At 45.8% G+C, this 14583-nt stretch overlaps 1 protein-coding gene across 1 annotated transcript in view; it reads left to right on the top strand.

Annotated features, from left to right (window-relative positions):
* NUP188 (nucleoporin 188) overlaps positions 1-14583 on the top strand; it is a 24960-nt gene extending 10377 nt beyond the window's left edge. The window contains exons 18-44 of the mRNA XM_040083668.2: positions 179-266; positions 346-422; positions 555-669; positions 1016-1136; positions 1333-1399; positions 1799-1927; positions 2078-2211; positions 2589-2695; positions 3545-3751; positions 4145-4314; positions 4613-4682; positions 5303-5370; positions 5991-6186; positions 6663-6740; positions 7074-7159; positions 7658-7803; positions 8887-9068; positions 9450-9650; positions 10292-10384; positions 10521-10679; positions 10884-11021; positions 11382-11456; positions 12090-12299; positions 12960-13091; positions 13188-13258; positions 13450-13579; positions 13739-14583. Coding sequence (XP_039939602.1) covers positions 179-266; positions 346-422; positions 555-669; positions 1016-1136; positions 1333-1399; positions 1799-1927; positions 2078-2211; positions 2589-2695; positions 3545-3751; positions 4145-4314; positions 4613-4682; positions 5303-5370; positions 5991-6186; positions 6663-6740; positions 7074-7159; positions 7658-7803; positions 8887-9068; positions 9450-9650; positions 10292-10384; positions 10521-10679; positions 10884-11021; positions 11382-11456; positions 12090-12299; positions 12960-13091; positions 13188-13258; positions 13450-13579; positions 13739-13909 — 3421 coding nt within the window. The 3' untranslated portion in view covers positions 13910-14583. The remainder of the gene's footprint in view (positions 1-178; positions 267-345; positions 423-554; positions 670-1015; positions 1137-1332; positions 1400-1798; positions 1928-2077; positions 2212-2588; positions 2696-3544; positions 3752-4144; positions 4315-4612; positions 4683-5302; positions 5371-5990; positions 6187-6662; positions 6741-7073; positions 7160-7657; positions 7804-8886; positions 9069-9449; positions 9651-10291; positions 10385-10520; positions 10680-10883; positions 11022-11381; positions 11457-12089; positions 12300-12959; positions 13092-13187; positions 13259-13449; positions 13580-13738) is intronic.

Below are 14583 nucleotides of genomic sequence, written 5' to 3'. Positions count from 1 at the left end.
GTGAGGGGGAGGTAACAAGTCTAGACTGAAAGTGCAGACTCTAGTGTCTGTATTTATCAGCTTAAATTTCATGTATGTATACTTCAGTGAGAGGGAAAGAAGCTTTATGATTAAAAAAAACCAGACTAGACTGTAGATGGCAGTGCTTTTTTTCATGCATGCTGTTTCTCTTTTGTAGGCTAACAACTGTAATCTCTCCCCCTGTGGATGTTATTGCTTCTTGTGTCAACTGCTTGACGGTCCTGGCTGCTCGGATGCCGGCCAAGGTGAGGACAGGACCTGCTGGTGAGAACCAGCCCATTTCCATGTAAATGAGAAGGAGTATCTGTACCTCTTCTCTTGCAGGTTTGGACTGACCTTCACCACACGGGCTTCTTGCCATTTGTTGCCAATCCACTGTCCAGTATGAATCACATGATTAGGTATTCATGTCCCCCAGCCCATTTTTTTTTAACCTAACCGATGCAATAAGAACTTTTTGCCAGTGTGGAATCTCTGCACCTGCCATGTCAGAATCCTGCTCTTCATGTGCTGAACTCTTGCTCGTTTCACAGTGCAGAGGGAATGAATGCTGGGGGCTATGGGAACCTGTTGATGAGCATGGAACAGCCCCAAGGCGAGTACAGTGTCACCATCTCCTTCCTGAACCTGGTGACAACTCTTGTCCGGGTGAGTGCCTCTGGAGGGCTCTGATGTGACACCAGCTCTGAGCTGTTATGATTGAGCAGTGAAAGTGATCTCAGCCATGTCTGAGATCAGTCTCTCTGTAGCAGGGCTCTTAGAAATCTTTGCTTGACTCTCCCTTCTGCACTGCTGTTTGTGCTTTCTCTGATCTGATTCTTTAAAAAAAAAACATTTTGACTCGTCTTAAATGGCTACAAAAGACTAAAAATTGCTTCTAAATCTACATCCCCATGTTCCATGGTTTTCTCACACTTCAAAGACAATAAGGAATATCTTCTCCAAAAGTTTTCTTGTTGCCCTCCTGGTTAAGTAACACTTCTGTTTCTCTTAGGGACAACTTGGTAGCACCCAGAGCCAAGGCCTGGTGCCCTGCATTGTGTTTGTTTTGAAGGAAATGTTACCAAATTACCACAAATGGAGATACAACTCTCATGGAGTGAGAGAGAAAATTGGTAAGGATGTTAAAAGGGGCAGTAGGAGGGGAAGGGAATAAAAGGGATCATCACCTGCCTTCTTTTTTTCCAGCAGCCATTTGGGATTTGCCCTGTACGTCTTCTGATATTGTTAGATGCTGTGATTTGTTTGAAAATATTAGGAACGAGGCAAAAGTTTTCAAAACCTGAGTAGTTAATTTCATCTCTGTTTCAGGGTGCCTCATTCTGCAGCTGATCCATGCTATACTGAACTTATGCCCTGAAATGGATCCTCGCAGCAGGTAAGACAGGTGAGAGGTCTCACACCTGCAGCAGCCTGGTTTACAGTGCAAGAATCACTGTCATTTTCTTTCAGTTTTTGACTTCAAATGACAAATAGCTGTGTAGTGCTGGTTTCAGCTCTTTGCTGCATTACTGAGTACAGGAAGGGTAGCAAAAGATTGGGGACAGAGAAAATCACATTGGTTTCTAGAACTTCTGGTAAAAAAAAAAAAGAAAAGAGTTGAAAGATTTCCTGGGACAGACTGCCATCCACTTTTTTATTTGGTGTACTCTGGTGAAAGCAGAAGGGAGAGTGGCGGTGTAGAAATGAGGAGGTTACTTTGTGGTAGATTTCTAAGTGCAATGTGGCAAAATGCCACAGGTGCTCCTGGTGACGCTGTCCTGCGTTTGTGTCGCAGCAATGCCCCCAGCCTGCAGTCCTTGTGCATCTTCAGCCTGGCCAACACGGAGGCAGGGCAAGCTGTCATTAACATCATGGGGATTGGGGTGGACACCATTGACATGGTCATGGCCTCGCAGTCCAGCAGGTGAGTGGGCTGTGGCTGTTCCAGCAGCTTCCGTGGGCTGGCTCTGAGTGAAAACATCTTGTAACTCTGATGGAGTTTCCTCTTTGAATGCTTTGCAAATAATCACTGTTGTGAACACAGCTCCTTACTTTGGTGTCTCTTTGGAAGCAGCGATGAGTCCCAAGGCCAAGGCCAGCTGCTGATCCAGACAGTTAAGCTGGCGTTCTCCGTTACCAACAACGTCATCCGGCTGAAGCCCCCGTCCAGCGTGGTGTCTCCCCTGGAGCAGGCGCTCACTCAGCACGGTGGGTACTGCCCCCTGGGGCAGCCTGGGAGCTCTGCTGCTGCGTGTCTCATCACAAACACGAGTTAAGGTTTCCAGGTTACAATACGTGGTTGTTACTGATGAGAGAAGGCCTCTACTCCCTCCTCTAGGGCGTTCTTCCCCTCTGGGACAGCTTTTGAAGGATTAATCAAACATGGCTTGTTTGCTGCTTTGTAATGAGATTAGTGTAATTACAGAATATACTAAATCAGCTGCTGTTAATGCCTCTGGCTGGACCCATATCGTGTTCTTTTGGGAGACCAGTTTAGTTCTCATCTTCTGCTGTGGAAATCATTATTTGGTAAATAGTCACATCTTGTTGTTTCTTCTCTTAGACTTTGTTTGTGTTCTCTCCAGGTGCTCATGGAAACAACCTTATTGCTGTCTTGGCCAAATACATCTACCACAAGCATGACCCTGCACTTCCACGCCTGGCCATCCAGCTGCTCAAACGGCTGGCTACGGTAAGAAAAAACACACCAGTGCTCCTTTGCTTCTCCCCTTGTGACCGACTCCAGCACTGAAATTTTTTCAAATAATTTCCTCGGGCTTTTTTGTATCAGGGAGCTTAGTTCAAGTCAGTTGAAGCAGGGTAGACTGACAACTGTAAGTCAGGACACACGAAAAATCATCTAAAGGATCCTTTAGTTTTTTTCATGTGATCTGCTGTTTCAGAAGTCACTCAGCACTCACTGAGGGGCATCCTGTGAGTGTTTTGTTTTTTTTTTTTCTGCAGAGTGTTTGCACTTCTAGTTGTTCTCTTCCCAATTTTTGAGCAACTTTCTCAAGTCACACTCTTAAATACAATTCCTTGACCTTCCTACCTGTAATTCTACCAACTTACTGAGAAGAGTATCCTATTTAAGTTTTTAGTGGGACCTTTCAACTTTTAGACTTCTGGACTTAGTAAAAGCAGACTTTAGACTTAGGAAGCCTTTTACACTTTTTTTGTCTGCTAAACGTCTGAATATTTTAGGTTTCTTACAGCATATAGATCCAGATATGTGCTTATCTATTTCAAGAAATGTAATTCCAAAACTGTTTTTTTCTTTGTCTTTTCTATTTCTTTTGTAACCTTTGGTGTACTGTGAGTGAGAATAGAGTGAGAAAAAGTGAGAATAGAGTAGAATTGCTCAAGAGGAAAATTTGGATCGCTTATCACGTTTCTTCCTGCTTAATGACAACTTACTTCAATAGGTTCATAGATATAACATTAAATATTGACGAGTTTCGATACAATCACCTCTTTTGTAGAATTAAGCATTCTCTGCAGCATGTTTATTCTTCCCTGTGATGTTTGTTTGCATGGGCAGGTTGCTCCCATGTCGGTGTACGCCTGCCTGGGCAGCGACGCCGCTGCCATCCGCGACGCCTTCCTCACCCACCTGCAGAGCAAGATCGAGGACATGCGCATCAAGGTCATGATCCTGGAGTTCCTCACGGTTGCGGTGGAGACACAGCCTGGGCTCATTGAGCTGTTCCTGAACTTGGAAGTGAAGGATGGCAGTGATGGCTCAAAGGTGCAATAGCAGATACTTGCCCGAGGACTCACTGGCTTTTTTTTGCATATTGCGGCACTGGATACTAAAATCTGATAGTTCTTATTTGTAACCTGATGTGCTTAATGTAAAGATTGTGTTTGTATTTAGTGGATGTGATGTTATCCCAGTTTCACTTTTCCCTGTAACCAAAGAGAAACCTTCCCCAATATTTCAAGGCAGACACTGAGTTAGCGGCAGAACATCTACTAAAACCAAGGGTGCCTGTGACCTGCTCTCTTCACTCTGTGCTGTTCATTAAGTGACCTTAAAACACTCGTTCATGACGCTCTGGCTGTGAGAAAGCTAAACATTTGTGTACAATGGACATTATAGTTCTCCAGCATTATAACCCCTTGTCTCCTTTTGCTTTAGGAGTTCAGCTTGGGGGAGTGGAGTTGCCTCCAGGTGGTGTTAGAGCTGATTGACTCCAAACAGCAGGAGAGGTACTGGTGCCCTCCCCTCCTGCACCGCGCCGCCATCGCCTTCCTGCACGCGCTGTGGCAGGACCGCCGTGACAGCGCCATGCTCGTGCTGAGGACAAAGTGAGTTGGTGTTCCTCCACAAGGCACTTGCCTTCCTCTGTTCCAAAACACTCTTTCTGTGGTTTATCAGACTTTTCAGGGACATTTGTATCCTAGTCAGTGTGTGGTACGGGTACACAGTGTGTGGGCTTTGCCCCCAGCGTGTCAGAAGCAAATATATTTCTGTTTCTTTTATACAAAGCTAAATAAACTTGTATTTGCCAAAGCTTGTTTACTGCAAAGTTTGGAACACTCAAAATGCTGCCAGGCACATGGCATGAGGGAGATAACTGACAATACTTTTGTTTATGTCTTTTAGGCCAAAGTTTTGGGAAAATTTAACTAATCCCCTCTTTGGGACCCTTCCTCCGCCTTCCGAATCATCAGAGGTGAGTTGCATCCAAACAAAATGAAGGGATTCATGTACTTCTCAGAAAAGATTTCTAAGTGATGTCTGTGGCTGTTCCCTCTGCTTGCAGCTTCCTAAAAAGAGCTGTGACCGAGTGGGATAAACACAGGCAGGAGATGAAGTGAATGCTGTCTGGCTTTGCAGAGAACGAGCAGCCATGAACTGTCTTTTGAAATTCTCTGCTATTTATTCTCATATGAAACAAAAATAACTGTGGCAGCTGTGGTAACACTCAGTGTAGATGGTGTGCTGTCTGGAGTGAATCCATATTGTGGGCTCAGGCTGACTGGTATCATGGAGGAAATGATTAAGTTCTTGTTATTCCTTTCTGTGCAAGTTTTTCCCTTCATTCTGAAAGTCCCATGCTCTCACTGAAGAGTTTGAACTCTGAGCACAGTATTCTGGCCATATGGTCACCAGTCCATGGTCAAAATGACATAAGTATTGCTATTGTGGGAGAAACAAATCTCCTGCAGAACTGGAGTAGCAGCCATCCCAAGTGGATGGGCAGGGATAAATCAGAATTCCACTGACCCTGTAGAGCTCAGATTTTGATTTTGATTTTTTTTTTTTTTTTTTTTTTTTTTTTTGTCTTCACAGCTCAGTGTCTTGGATACCTGTGCCTTAATAATGAAAATCATCTGCTTGGAGATCTACTATGTTGTCAAGTGAGTCTTTGGTAGTCTCTCCTTCATCGCTGTGCTTTTCAGTTATCTAAACAGTGTGTGTTAACTCTTGATACACCATAAGGGCTTTGATGGGCAAAGCACATGTAATCCTCTGAAAATCTGGGAGTGATTCATGAGCACATTACAAACATTCGTTTGAGATTCTTGCAATCACTAATTGCAAAAAGATTCTACAATTCTTCTGCAGCCCTTAGGTGAGAATGTATCAGTATTTTCCTTGTATCCTGAAATAAGAATATACAGTATTTACTGAAACTAATTGTCAACTAAGCCAAGTAAACCTGTAGTGATTGAATCACATTTAGTAGTTTCTCCCACTTGATTTGTTTTCCTGAAAGTGACAGCTGTTTCATATGTTGAAAAGTCAGGATTAACCAAAATATCTGTTTAAAAAAAAAAAAAAAATCATAGATTTTCTTCAGGGATCATGTTTTTCCTTCATATTTGATGCAAAAAGTGGGATTCCCTGCACAGGTCAAATATGTGGAATAACCTTCACTTGCAAGCTGTGTCCTTGGCTTTCCTCCCTGAATCTCGGAAGAAGTGTATTGTCTGACCCAAGAATAAATGAAGATAACTTCTCCTCTTGATTTGGTCAGGGGCTCGCTGGATCAGTCCCTGAAAGACACACTGAAGAATTTCTCCACCAAAAAGCGCTTTGCCTACTGGTCAGAGTATGTGAAGTCCCTGGCACAGCACGTGGCAGAGACCGAGGGCACCAGCTGTGCCTCCATCACCGAGTATCAAATGCTCATCTCGGCCTGGAGAATGCTGCTCATCATCTCCACAAGCCATGTAAGGGCTGCCTCTTTATCTTGCTGAGAGTCTGAAATGAACAGTTTGAATCATACAATGTCAACGAAGCAGAATTCGCTTTTCTTTCTTTCCGTTTTGTTGTGTGTGTGAACACAGCACAGGTTGGCATGAGCGTGGTGCAAGAGGTTAGAGTGGGTGGTGTTTTGCTGTTTGATCAAAATGAGCATCTTGTCCTCTCAGCAGAGGAGGGAGATAGTAAACAATTTTTAGAGGGTTCCTAAGTAATTCTGTAATCCTGGCAAACTTCTCCTGTGTCAAGTGAGGCAAGGGTGCACCATTAAGCAATTAGTCATTGCCAGCTTCTTGTCAATGGTAATGTGGAACTAAAGTGATGTCTGTAAAAGCAGCTGTAATATCGATGGATTCTTAAAGTTACGGAACAGTGAACTTATTTTAGGCTGCTTAGAAGATGCACCTTTTGTTGTGCTGATTGATCTTGATCTTTGTTGATTTAGGCCGATATCATGCATCTGACTGATTCTGCAGTTCGTCAGCAGTTGTTTCTGGATGTGCTAAATGGCACCAAGTTTTTGGTAGGTGTTGCTTCCTTTCAGTTCTTTCATTTCCTAATTGCCTATCTTCTTTGCACTATTTCTGCAGATGCTTGTAATCATAGGGTTTTTTAGATCCTGTGAAAATGGGCTGAAACAGAGTCTGTCCATGAACTGATGAGCTGCTTAAATCTTTATTTTGGATGTGTCATTCTTGTCATCACTAAATAACCCTGCAAGGGTCCTGGCTCTGGCGCCCTCAGTTCTGCTGAAGAGCAAACGTGGTCATTTGGTGGTGGTGCTTGGGCTGAGCATTTCTGAAGTGTTTCTACATGTGACTGTTCCAGCTGGAATTCTTACAGTATTTTTCCTCAGCTCCAAGTTCCCATGTCAGTGCCCTGTCTGCAGCTGGGATCTATGCTGTGCACCCTTCTTCTGATCCTGCTCAAGCAGTGGAAAAGGTAGGCATTTTGTTTGGATAATTATTAGTCACTGCTAGGAAAAAAAACTTGGGAGATCATGTTTAAATAAAAATTTGGCAGATTATGTTGAAGTGTTTTGCTCTAGTGAGAATCCCTTAGTGATCTGGGGAGAAAATAGAAGCCCTGTCATTGAATTCTCTTTTGGGATGTCAAATGTCTCTTGGTTGTTGCTGAAACTGCTGTGAGAAATGTCTGGTAGCAATACAGTTTATTTGGTTTCCTGCTTGCTGGGGAAAAGTAGCAAAAAAGCTTTAACGATAGTTCTGCTTTCTCACTCACTCACAATGAAGGGAAAATGCATTCTCTCATTCTGTGGAATGTCTTTAGTGAGATCCAGGTGGTGACTTAAACTTTATTTTGAAGGACTGCTTTAATTTTTGGGGGTCATATAACTTATGATCCACACAGCTCATTCAAGCCAATATATTTATTGAGGGATCTTGTCTAATCTGAAGAGCTCTCCCTTTTTGTTGTCAGCGAGTTGAGTTCTGTGGATAAAATCATAAACTCCTTGACGCAGATTCTGGAGGGAGTACTACAGGCAGATCAGCAGATGATGGAGAAAACCAAAGCCAAAGTGTTCTCAGCTCTTATCACAGTTCTGCAGATGAAGGAGATGAAAGGTGAGGTGGTGCATGTGCAGGTGTCGAGGTGCCAGGGCTGAACACACCTTACAACCCAGCATGTGCAAGATAAACACATGGTGCTGGGAGTAGTGCAGGGTGCTGAATGTAGTCACCAGCCTGTGGGGCTTCTCTCCTTTTCTCTTCCTTTCTTTAGTTAGTTTTGGAAAGAGGTGAGGTTTAACATTCACTCACTCCGTGTCCATGTCTTCCCTTCTCTTGTCTTTCCCTGACAATAACCCCTGTTTGATCGGTTTGGTTCCTGTGTGGTTTTGGAAACAGCTCAGTGGATGTGTAAGTCAGGCTCTCTCAGAGTGACTGTAGAGCTTAGATTCTGACATGAATTTTTATTTAGAAACCCAAACACAAGAAAGGGTACATTTTGTTACAAACCACAGAAAGCAGTCTGGTCATTGCTCCTGTCCCTTGTGGGGCATCTGTCATTGCAGCAGCACTTGAAGACCCTCAGTGGAATCTGGGCAGTATTTCTCTATGCAGCTCATATAAAGGCAACTGTGATTAAAAGTGTGTCAGGTTCCTTGTCCACTGCTTTGGCCCTGCAGACCTGTTTGTTTTGAAAAAATAAATAGAAAGTGGAGGGTTGGTTTGATTTTAATTGTTTTCTTTGCCGTTGAATTTGAGTTTCTAGTCATGCTGGTAAAAGATGGGGCAGTTTATTGTAATGGTTTTGATAAGAATGTAATATTTATATGGACTCACAGACCACAGACTGCTCCCAATCTGCATAGGCTGATATCAGCAGTCTGCAGCAGGTGGGAATTGCTGTGGTGGAATAATCTGTCCATAGTAGTGCTTGATTTGTCTTTTGACATGTCATGAGTTTCTATGACTTTGTATGACAAAAACTGCATGGTTTTGTTATAGAGATGAATATAATCCCTTAATATATCCTCCGATGTAAACATCTAACCTAGTCACAGCTCCTCACATTGTTTTGTAGGTTTTGAAATGAGAACAGAATAAATGCTAATTCCAAAATGTGGCTCAGTGATGTTACCAGTTAAACTGGAAAGCTGAGTACAAGGGCTGTGTGTTAACTGGTGTCTGTTGTGTGTGTCACAGTGAATGACATCCCCCAGTACCCCCAGCTGGTGCTGAGTGTGTGTGAGACTCTCCAGGATGAGGTCATTGCACTTTTGGACCAGACTCGGCACAGCCTGACCTTGGGAGATGCTGCAGATGACAAGGACAGCATGGAGACTGATGATGCCTCCCGAGTAAAGCACAAGGACCAGCGAGATGGGGTAAAGGACCTGCTCATCTGCTCTGCATCAGTCTTGTCTCTCCTCTCTAGACAAAAATTTTCGTGGTGCTTGGAACAACTTTCCCTTGTAGCCTGCTGTCTTCAAAGGAATTTTCAGCAGTTTCTGCTTCAGAGCTACTCGATGTTTTCTTGGCTCACATCAGTCTGGGAAGTTGGCTGTTGCTGCCGCTTCTTCTCATGTGCCCTAAAAAACATTGTCATGAGAGCTAATACAGCCAGGAGGTGTACAGAGTACAATGTGAGGGACACCAGGAGCCTTCATTTGAGATTCTGAGAATGACTGAACTTTGGTGTTGGTAAATGCTTTTGAGGTGTTTCTTGGTACAACCCTGTACCTACCTACCTTTCCTTGTCACTGCAGGTGTGTGTTCTGGGCCTGCACCTGGCTAAGGAGCTCTGTGAAGTGGATGAAGATGGAGACTACTGGCTGCAGATTACTAGGAAAGTCCCTGTGCTTCCTACCATCTTTGCTGCACTGGAGATCAGCCTGAGAGTGAAACAAAACCTTCACTTCACAGAGGCCTCATTACATTTGCTGCTGACCTTAGCAAGGACTCAACAGGTGAGAGATGCAGAGAAGTGAGAGTGTGAGCTGTACACTTCAAATAAGAAAAGTCTGTCTCATTTTTTAATCTCAGTATCCTCTCTGTGATGCAGCTGAATGATGAACTGTAGATAAAGGGGTATTTTCTGGAGGCTGGCAAACAGCAGGTCCTGTATGAACACCTGATTAGTGTCCCTTGTTCTCCATAGTGGGATGTGTGGGAAAAGCTTAGCCAGCCTGGCATGTCTGTCATTTACAGCAGGCACTTTCACTGAATGGATTCTGAAATGCAAATACCTCCTCGTTAAACCAGTACTGAGTGCTGGAACCTGCCTCTTCATTAGTTGTAATAAAGTGCAGTTTTTCTATTACAAATTCAACTTTTTGGGGCTTTAGGTGAAAACAAGGTTGTTCCAAAGCCCTTTGCAAAAATTATGTATGTACCAAAGCAGGTGATGAATGGAATTCTGAGTACAGTTATGCAGGTTCGATTTTGCTTTCCTTGATGTTGAACTTTCAACAACATAAGAAGTATGTGTAGATGACAGTTGTGTAAAAGGGTGGTGACAGTGCAAAGGACAGAAATACCCACTGCAACACAAGTCTCTTGGGTCTCAGAGAGCAGAGGCCCAGATTCCAGCTGCAGTCTGTTCTTGCAGGGAGCAGCAGCAATGGCTGGAGCTGGTGTCACCCAGAGCGTGTGCCTGCCCCTGCTCAGCGTGTACCAGCTCAGCACAAACGGAGCCATTCAGGTGAGTGCTGGCAATTCCAGCTGGGAGTGCACCTGGAGAGGAGAGCTTCCCATGCCCTCACAGGCTGTGCCTGGAGACTGCCAGAATGGTGTGGAGGGGAAAAAAAGTGGCTTATTTTTGTATGTGATTTGTTCAGACATCTGCTTCATCCCGCAAGTCCCTGGATGCCCCCTCCTGGCCCGGGGTCTATCGCCTCTCCATGTCCCTGATGGAACGTCTGCTCAAAACACTGAGATACAACTTCCTCACAGAAGCGCTGGACTTTGTGGGTGTCCATCAAGAGAGGATCCTTCAGGTGTGCCACAAACTGCCTCAGTGCTTCACTTGGCTCCTCTTTTCCAGCAACAGTGGAAATGAGTCAGAAAGGGCAGAAGCATTGAAAAGTCACTCCTGCCTTGGGGAGGGTTACAGTGGAAATAATCTGAGAGAGGAGGATGGAATGCTGTCCCAGCTGTCCCTTATCTGTCACGGCCCTGATTTACTTCTCTCTCCTTCCCAGTGCCTGAATGCAGTACGGACCGTGCAGAGCCTGGCCTGCCTGGAAGAGGCTGATCACACTGTTGGCTTCATTCTTCAGCTCTCAAATTTCACAAAGGAGTGGCATTTCCACCTGCCACAGCTTATGAGGGACATGCAGGTAGGAATCAGGATATTGCTGTGGATAATACATTGCCTTGGAGTGCAGGGATTTGGTTGTCTTAAGAGAAAATGGCACTATATCACTTTTTTTATTACCACTCCTTTAATGGGAATTACAGCTGAGGTTATTTAACTGCCCATTCTTGTCAGTAACTTGTCTCGAGTGAGGAAATAAACTGTTGGCTTACATTCAGTTCTTAGTGCCAGGTGATTTCAAGAAAATACTGGGAAATTAAGAGACTGTGTGGATCCTTTATGATCACAGTGCTATGTTTGGATTTGCTAGCTTCCAGCAGTGGCAGTGAATATGCAGGGCTTGAGCTTTTATGAGATTTCTCCCTGACTTTATTTCTTTCAGGTGAATCTGTGTTACCTGTGCCAGGCCTGTACCTCCCTCCTGCACAGCCGTAAAATGCTGCAGCACTACCTGCAGGTGAGGCTCCTACACCAGACTTCCCATGACCATGCTCCTGTTAGAAGGGAGCACTATTCATTATCAATGGCCTTGGATATTGAATGGATTATTGATAATCCTCGTGGATTTGCATTTTTTTCACAGCAAAAAAAAAAAAAAAAGTGCAGAGAGTAGTCTGGACTCTGAAAGCCTTTGGACTGTGAAAGCCAGTCCTGGATAACCAGCAACTTGTGCTGAATGCTCTGTTGTCATTAGGAGGCTAATGGCTGGAGTGCCAGTAATTAAGCCACTGTTGATCTGGTGTCCTTGATTTGATTTAATTTGTGGAAGGGAGATAGTTCATGTTCTTGGGACATCTTTAGATGCCCGAGGTGCAGATGATGCATTGCTGCTGCAGTGTTCCTCCAGCATGGCTCAGGCTTGGTGTGTTGATCATTCTTTTTCCTCAAGTGTGGAATCTAAACAACCTCTGCAGCTGCCTCCCTGCAATGCAGTGTCTCCCCAGCCCACACCAGCTGTAGGTGACAGACTTTGGGTGCCTTATTTCCTCATTCTCTTTGTTCACAGCCTATTTTATTTTTCTCAAAACATTCATCTTAGTGCAAAATAATCACACCCGGGTTCAAGACTTCCTCTTTTCTTTCTGCACAGACAAAAAACGGCGATTCCCTTCCATCCAGCGTGACTCCCCGAGTGCAGCGGAATCCTCAGGCCTCCTCCAAACACCCCAGCCCCGAGTCAGAGGCAGCAGAGCAGAAGGCTCTGCTCACAGTGCAGTACAGCCTCCTCAAAATCCTCAGCAAGTCTCTGGCTGCCCTGCGCCATTTCACCCCTGATGTCTGCCAGATCCTCCTTGACCAGGTGGGCTCTCCAAAAGGGGGAGTTTCCAGCATTTCCAGGGATATTCTGGGTCTGTGTGTCCTGCTTGATTCACTGACCCCTCCTCTGCACGGAGCAGAAAGGCAGGAGATGAGGAATTTGCCTTGGGAATCAGGCACTGCACAGTGTGGAGGGAAGGCTTGGCTGAGCTTTTGTGTGATCTACACAAGGCTGTGTATGTGCAGCCTTGCTGGAGCAGACAATAACCCAGATGGTTTGTACCTTCAGAATACAATTTTTCAGGAAAAAATCCTCTTGTCAACCTCTCATGGTGGTGTGACCCAACGCCTGGTCTCCAGGTTCAGAAAAGGAACGTTCAGTCCTTGATTCTGGCAGTGTCCTGGTGCTAACTGTTGGGTAGGGAACCTCCTTCTGTGCCTCTGGGAGCAGCCAAAAACCTCCTTCTGTGCCTCTGGGTGTGCCAGTGATGGCAGCTGTGTGAGGAGAGCGCTGGAGTCTGATTGTGCAGTGCTGTACAGGACACTTTACTGCTCCAGCTGTGCACCTGAGACTTGGGAAATTATCACAGCACTTCTATTTGTCCTTATAAAAAACGTGATAAGGGACTGGATATTCCTGTTCCTATGGCAACACCACACTCATGGCCTCCAGGGTCTCACTCCTCTTTCTGTTCCTCCACAGTCGCTGGACCTTGCTGAGTACAATGTGCTCTTTGTCCTGAGTTTCACCACACCAGCCTTTGATTCGGACGTTGCACCTTCCTTTGGGACCCTCCTTGCCACGGTCAACGTGGCCCTGAACATGCTGGGAGAGGTACTGGCCCAGAGTGCTCATGCAGCTGATGCTCTGAAGAGCATGAATAGTTCTTTTCTATCTCCTGTCTCTAATGTCTTTTTTTTCCCCTCAAAGATGGATAAGAAGAAAGAACCTTTCCCTCAAGCTGCAGGGCTGAATATGCAAGAGGGAACCAAAACCCTCAAGTAAGTTTCTAGTTACTTGATGTAGTTACAGCCCAGCAGCAGTCCCAGCTCCTCAGATCAGAACTGAACTTCAGAGGCATTTGTGTATCTTTGTCCACCCCTTGTGCATAAAGTCCCCCAATAACTATTTGACCTGGAACCAGAGCGTGCTGACCCTTTTGGCTCCTGCTGATTTGCGTTTCTTTGCGCAGGTCTCTGCTCATGTTTACAATGGAAAACTGTTTCTACCTGCTCATCTCCCAGGCCGTTCGGTACCTGCGGGACCCGGCTGTGCACCCCCGCGACAAGCAGCGGATGAAGCAGGAGCTCAGCTCGGAGCTGGTGAGCACCTTGTGCTGTCCTCCCGCTGTTCAGTGTCTTGTCTGTGGCTGCCCATTTCCCAGCATGACCGAACAGCTGTGGGCTGCTCGTACTGGCACGTTCCTGTGCCACAGCGGGCGCGGTGGAACGCAGCTGACTTGTTACGCGCTCTCGTTTCAGAGTACGCTGCTCTCCAGCCTGTCCCGTTACTTCCGCAGGGGTGGGCCCTCTTCACCTGCCGGCGGGGTCCTTCCCTCTCCCCAAGGAAAGTCTGCCTCCAAGCTGGGTCCGGAGGGGCAGGAGCCCTTGTTTCAGCTCGTGCAGGCCTTTGTCCGGCACGTGCAGAGATAGATCCTGTCCTGGCCCTGCCTCCCTTGTCAGGACTTGCAGCGGAACAATTCACGTCCACCGCAGAAGGCGTCGCCTTTGGCAGAGCTGTAATGAGGACTGGGAAGGGAGGGAGGCCAGGTGTGGGCAGTGGTGTCACCTGAGAGCGAGATCCCATGGAACTCTTGCCACCCAGGAGCAGAGTGAATGTAAGGAGAGCCCAGCTGGCTCTCCATCGACCAGCCCTCGTGCACGGTGTGCTGGCTCTGTCTGCCAGAGCATCCTGGCTGGGTACAAGCGCTGAACAGTCAAAACCTTTATTTTTATAGCTTGTACCTCAGCTGGGGAAGCTGTGGCTGGATGGGGAGAGGAGACGCTTTGTGCTGGCCATTAACTCTGCTCCTAACACAAGGTGCAGTCTGTGTCTCCCGTGTGGAGTCCAGCTAAGGCACACCCAAGGGATCAGCCAGCAATTCAGAGACCATCTTTCTACTGCTATTTTTGTACGGAATGGTTCAAGGCACGATGGTGTATGTGTGCTCACGCCTTCCCTTCACCCTGCAGTCTGTGTGTTGTGTGTGTTTCTGAAGAGCAAGGCCTCACTTAAGGTTTTTATGTCAAAATTCCATTGCTCCAGTCTTGCAGTTTTTTGTAACTGTGCCCTATTTATACTGATATTAAAACCTTTATAGACAGCA

The sequence above is a fragment of the Hirundo rustica genome, chromosome 20 (assembly GCF_015227805.2).
Source record: "Hirundo rustica isolate bHirRus1 chromosome 20, bHirRus1.pri.v3, whole genome shotgun sequence".
In the NCBI taxonomy this organism is placed as follows: Eukaryota; Metazoa; Chordata; class Aves; order Passeriformes; family Hirundinidae; genus Hirundo; species Hirundo rustica.
Note: the sequence above shows the minus strand (reverse complement) of the source record. Positions and strands in the feature narration are given on the sequence as shown.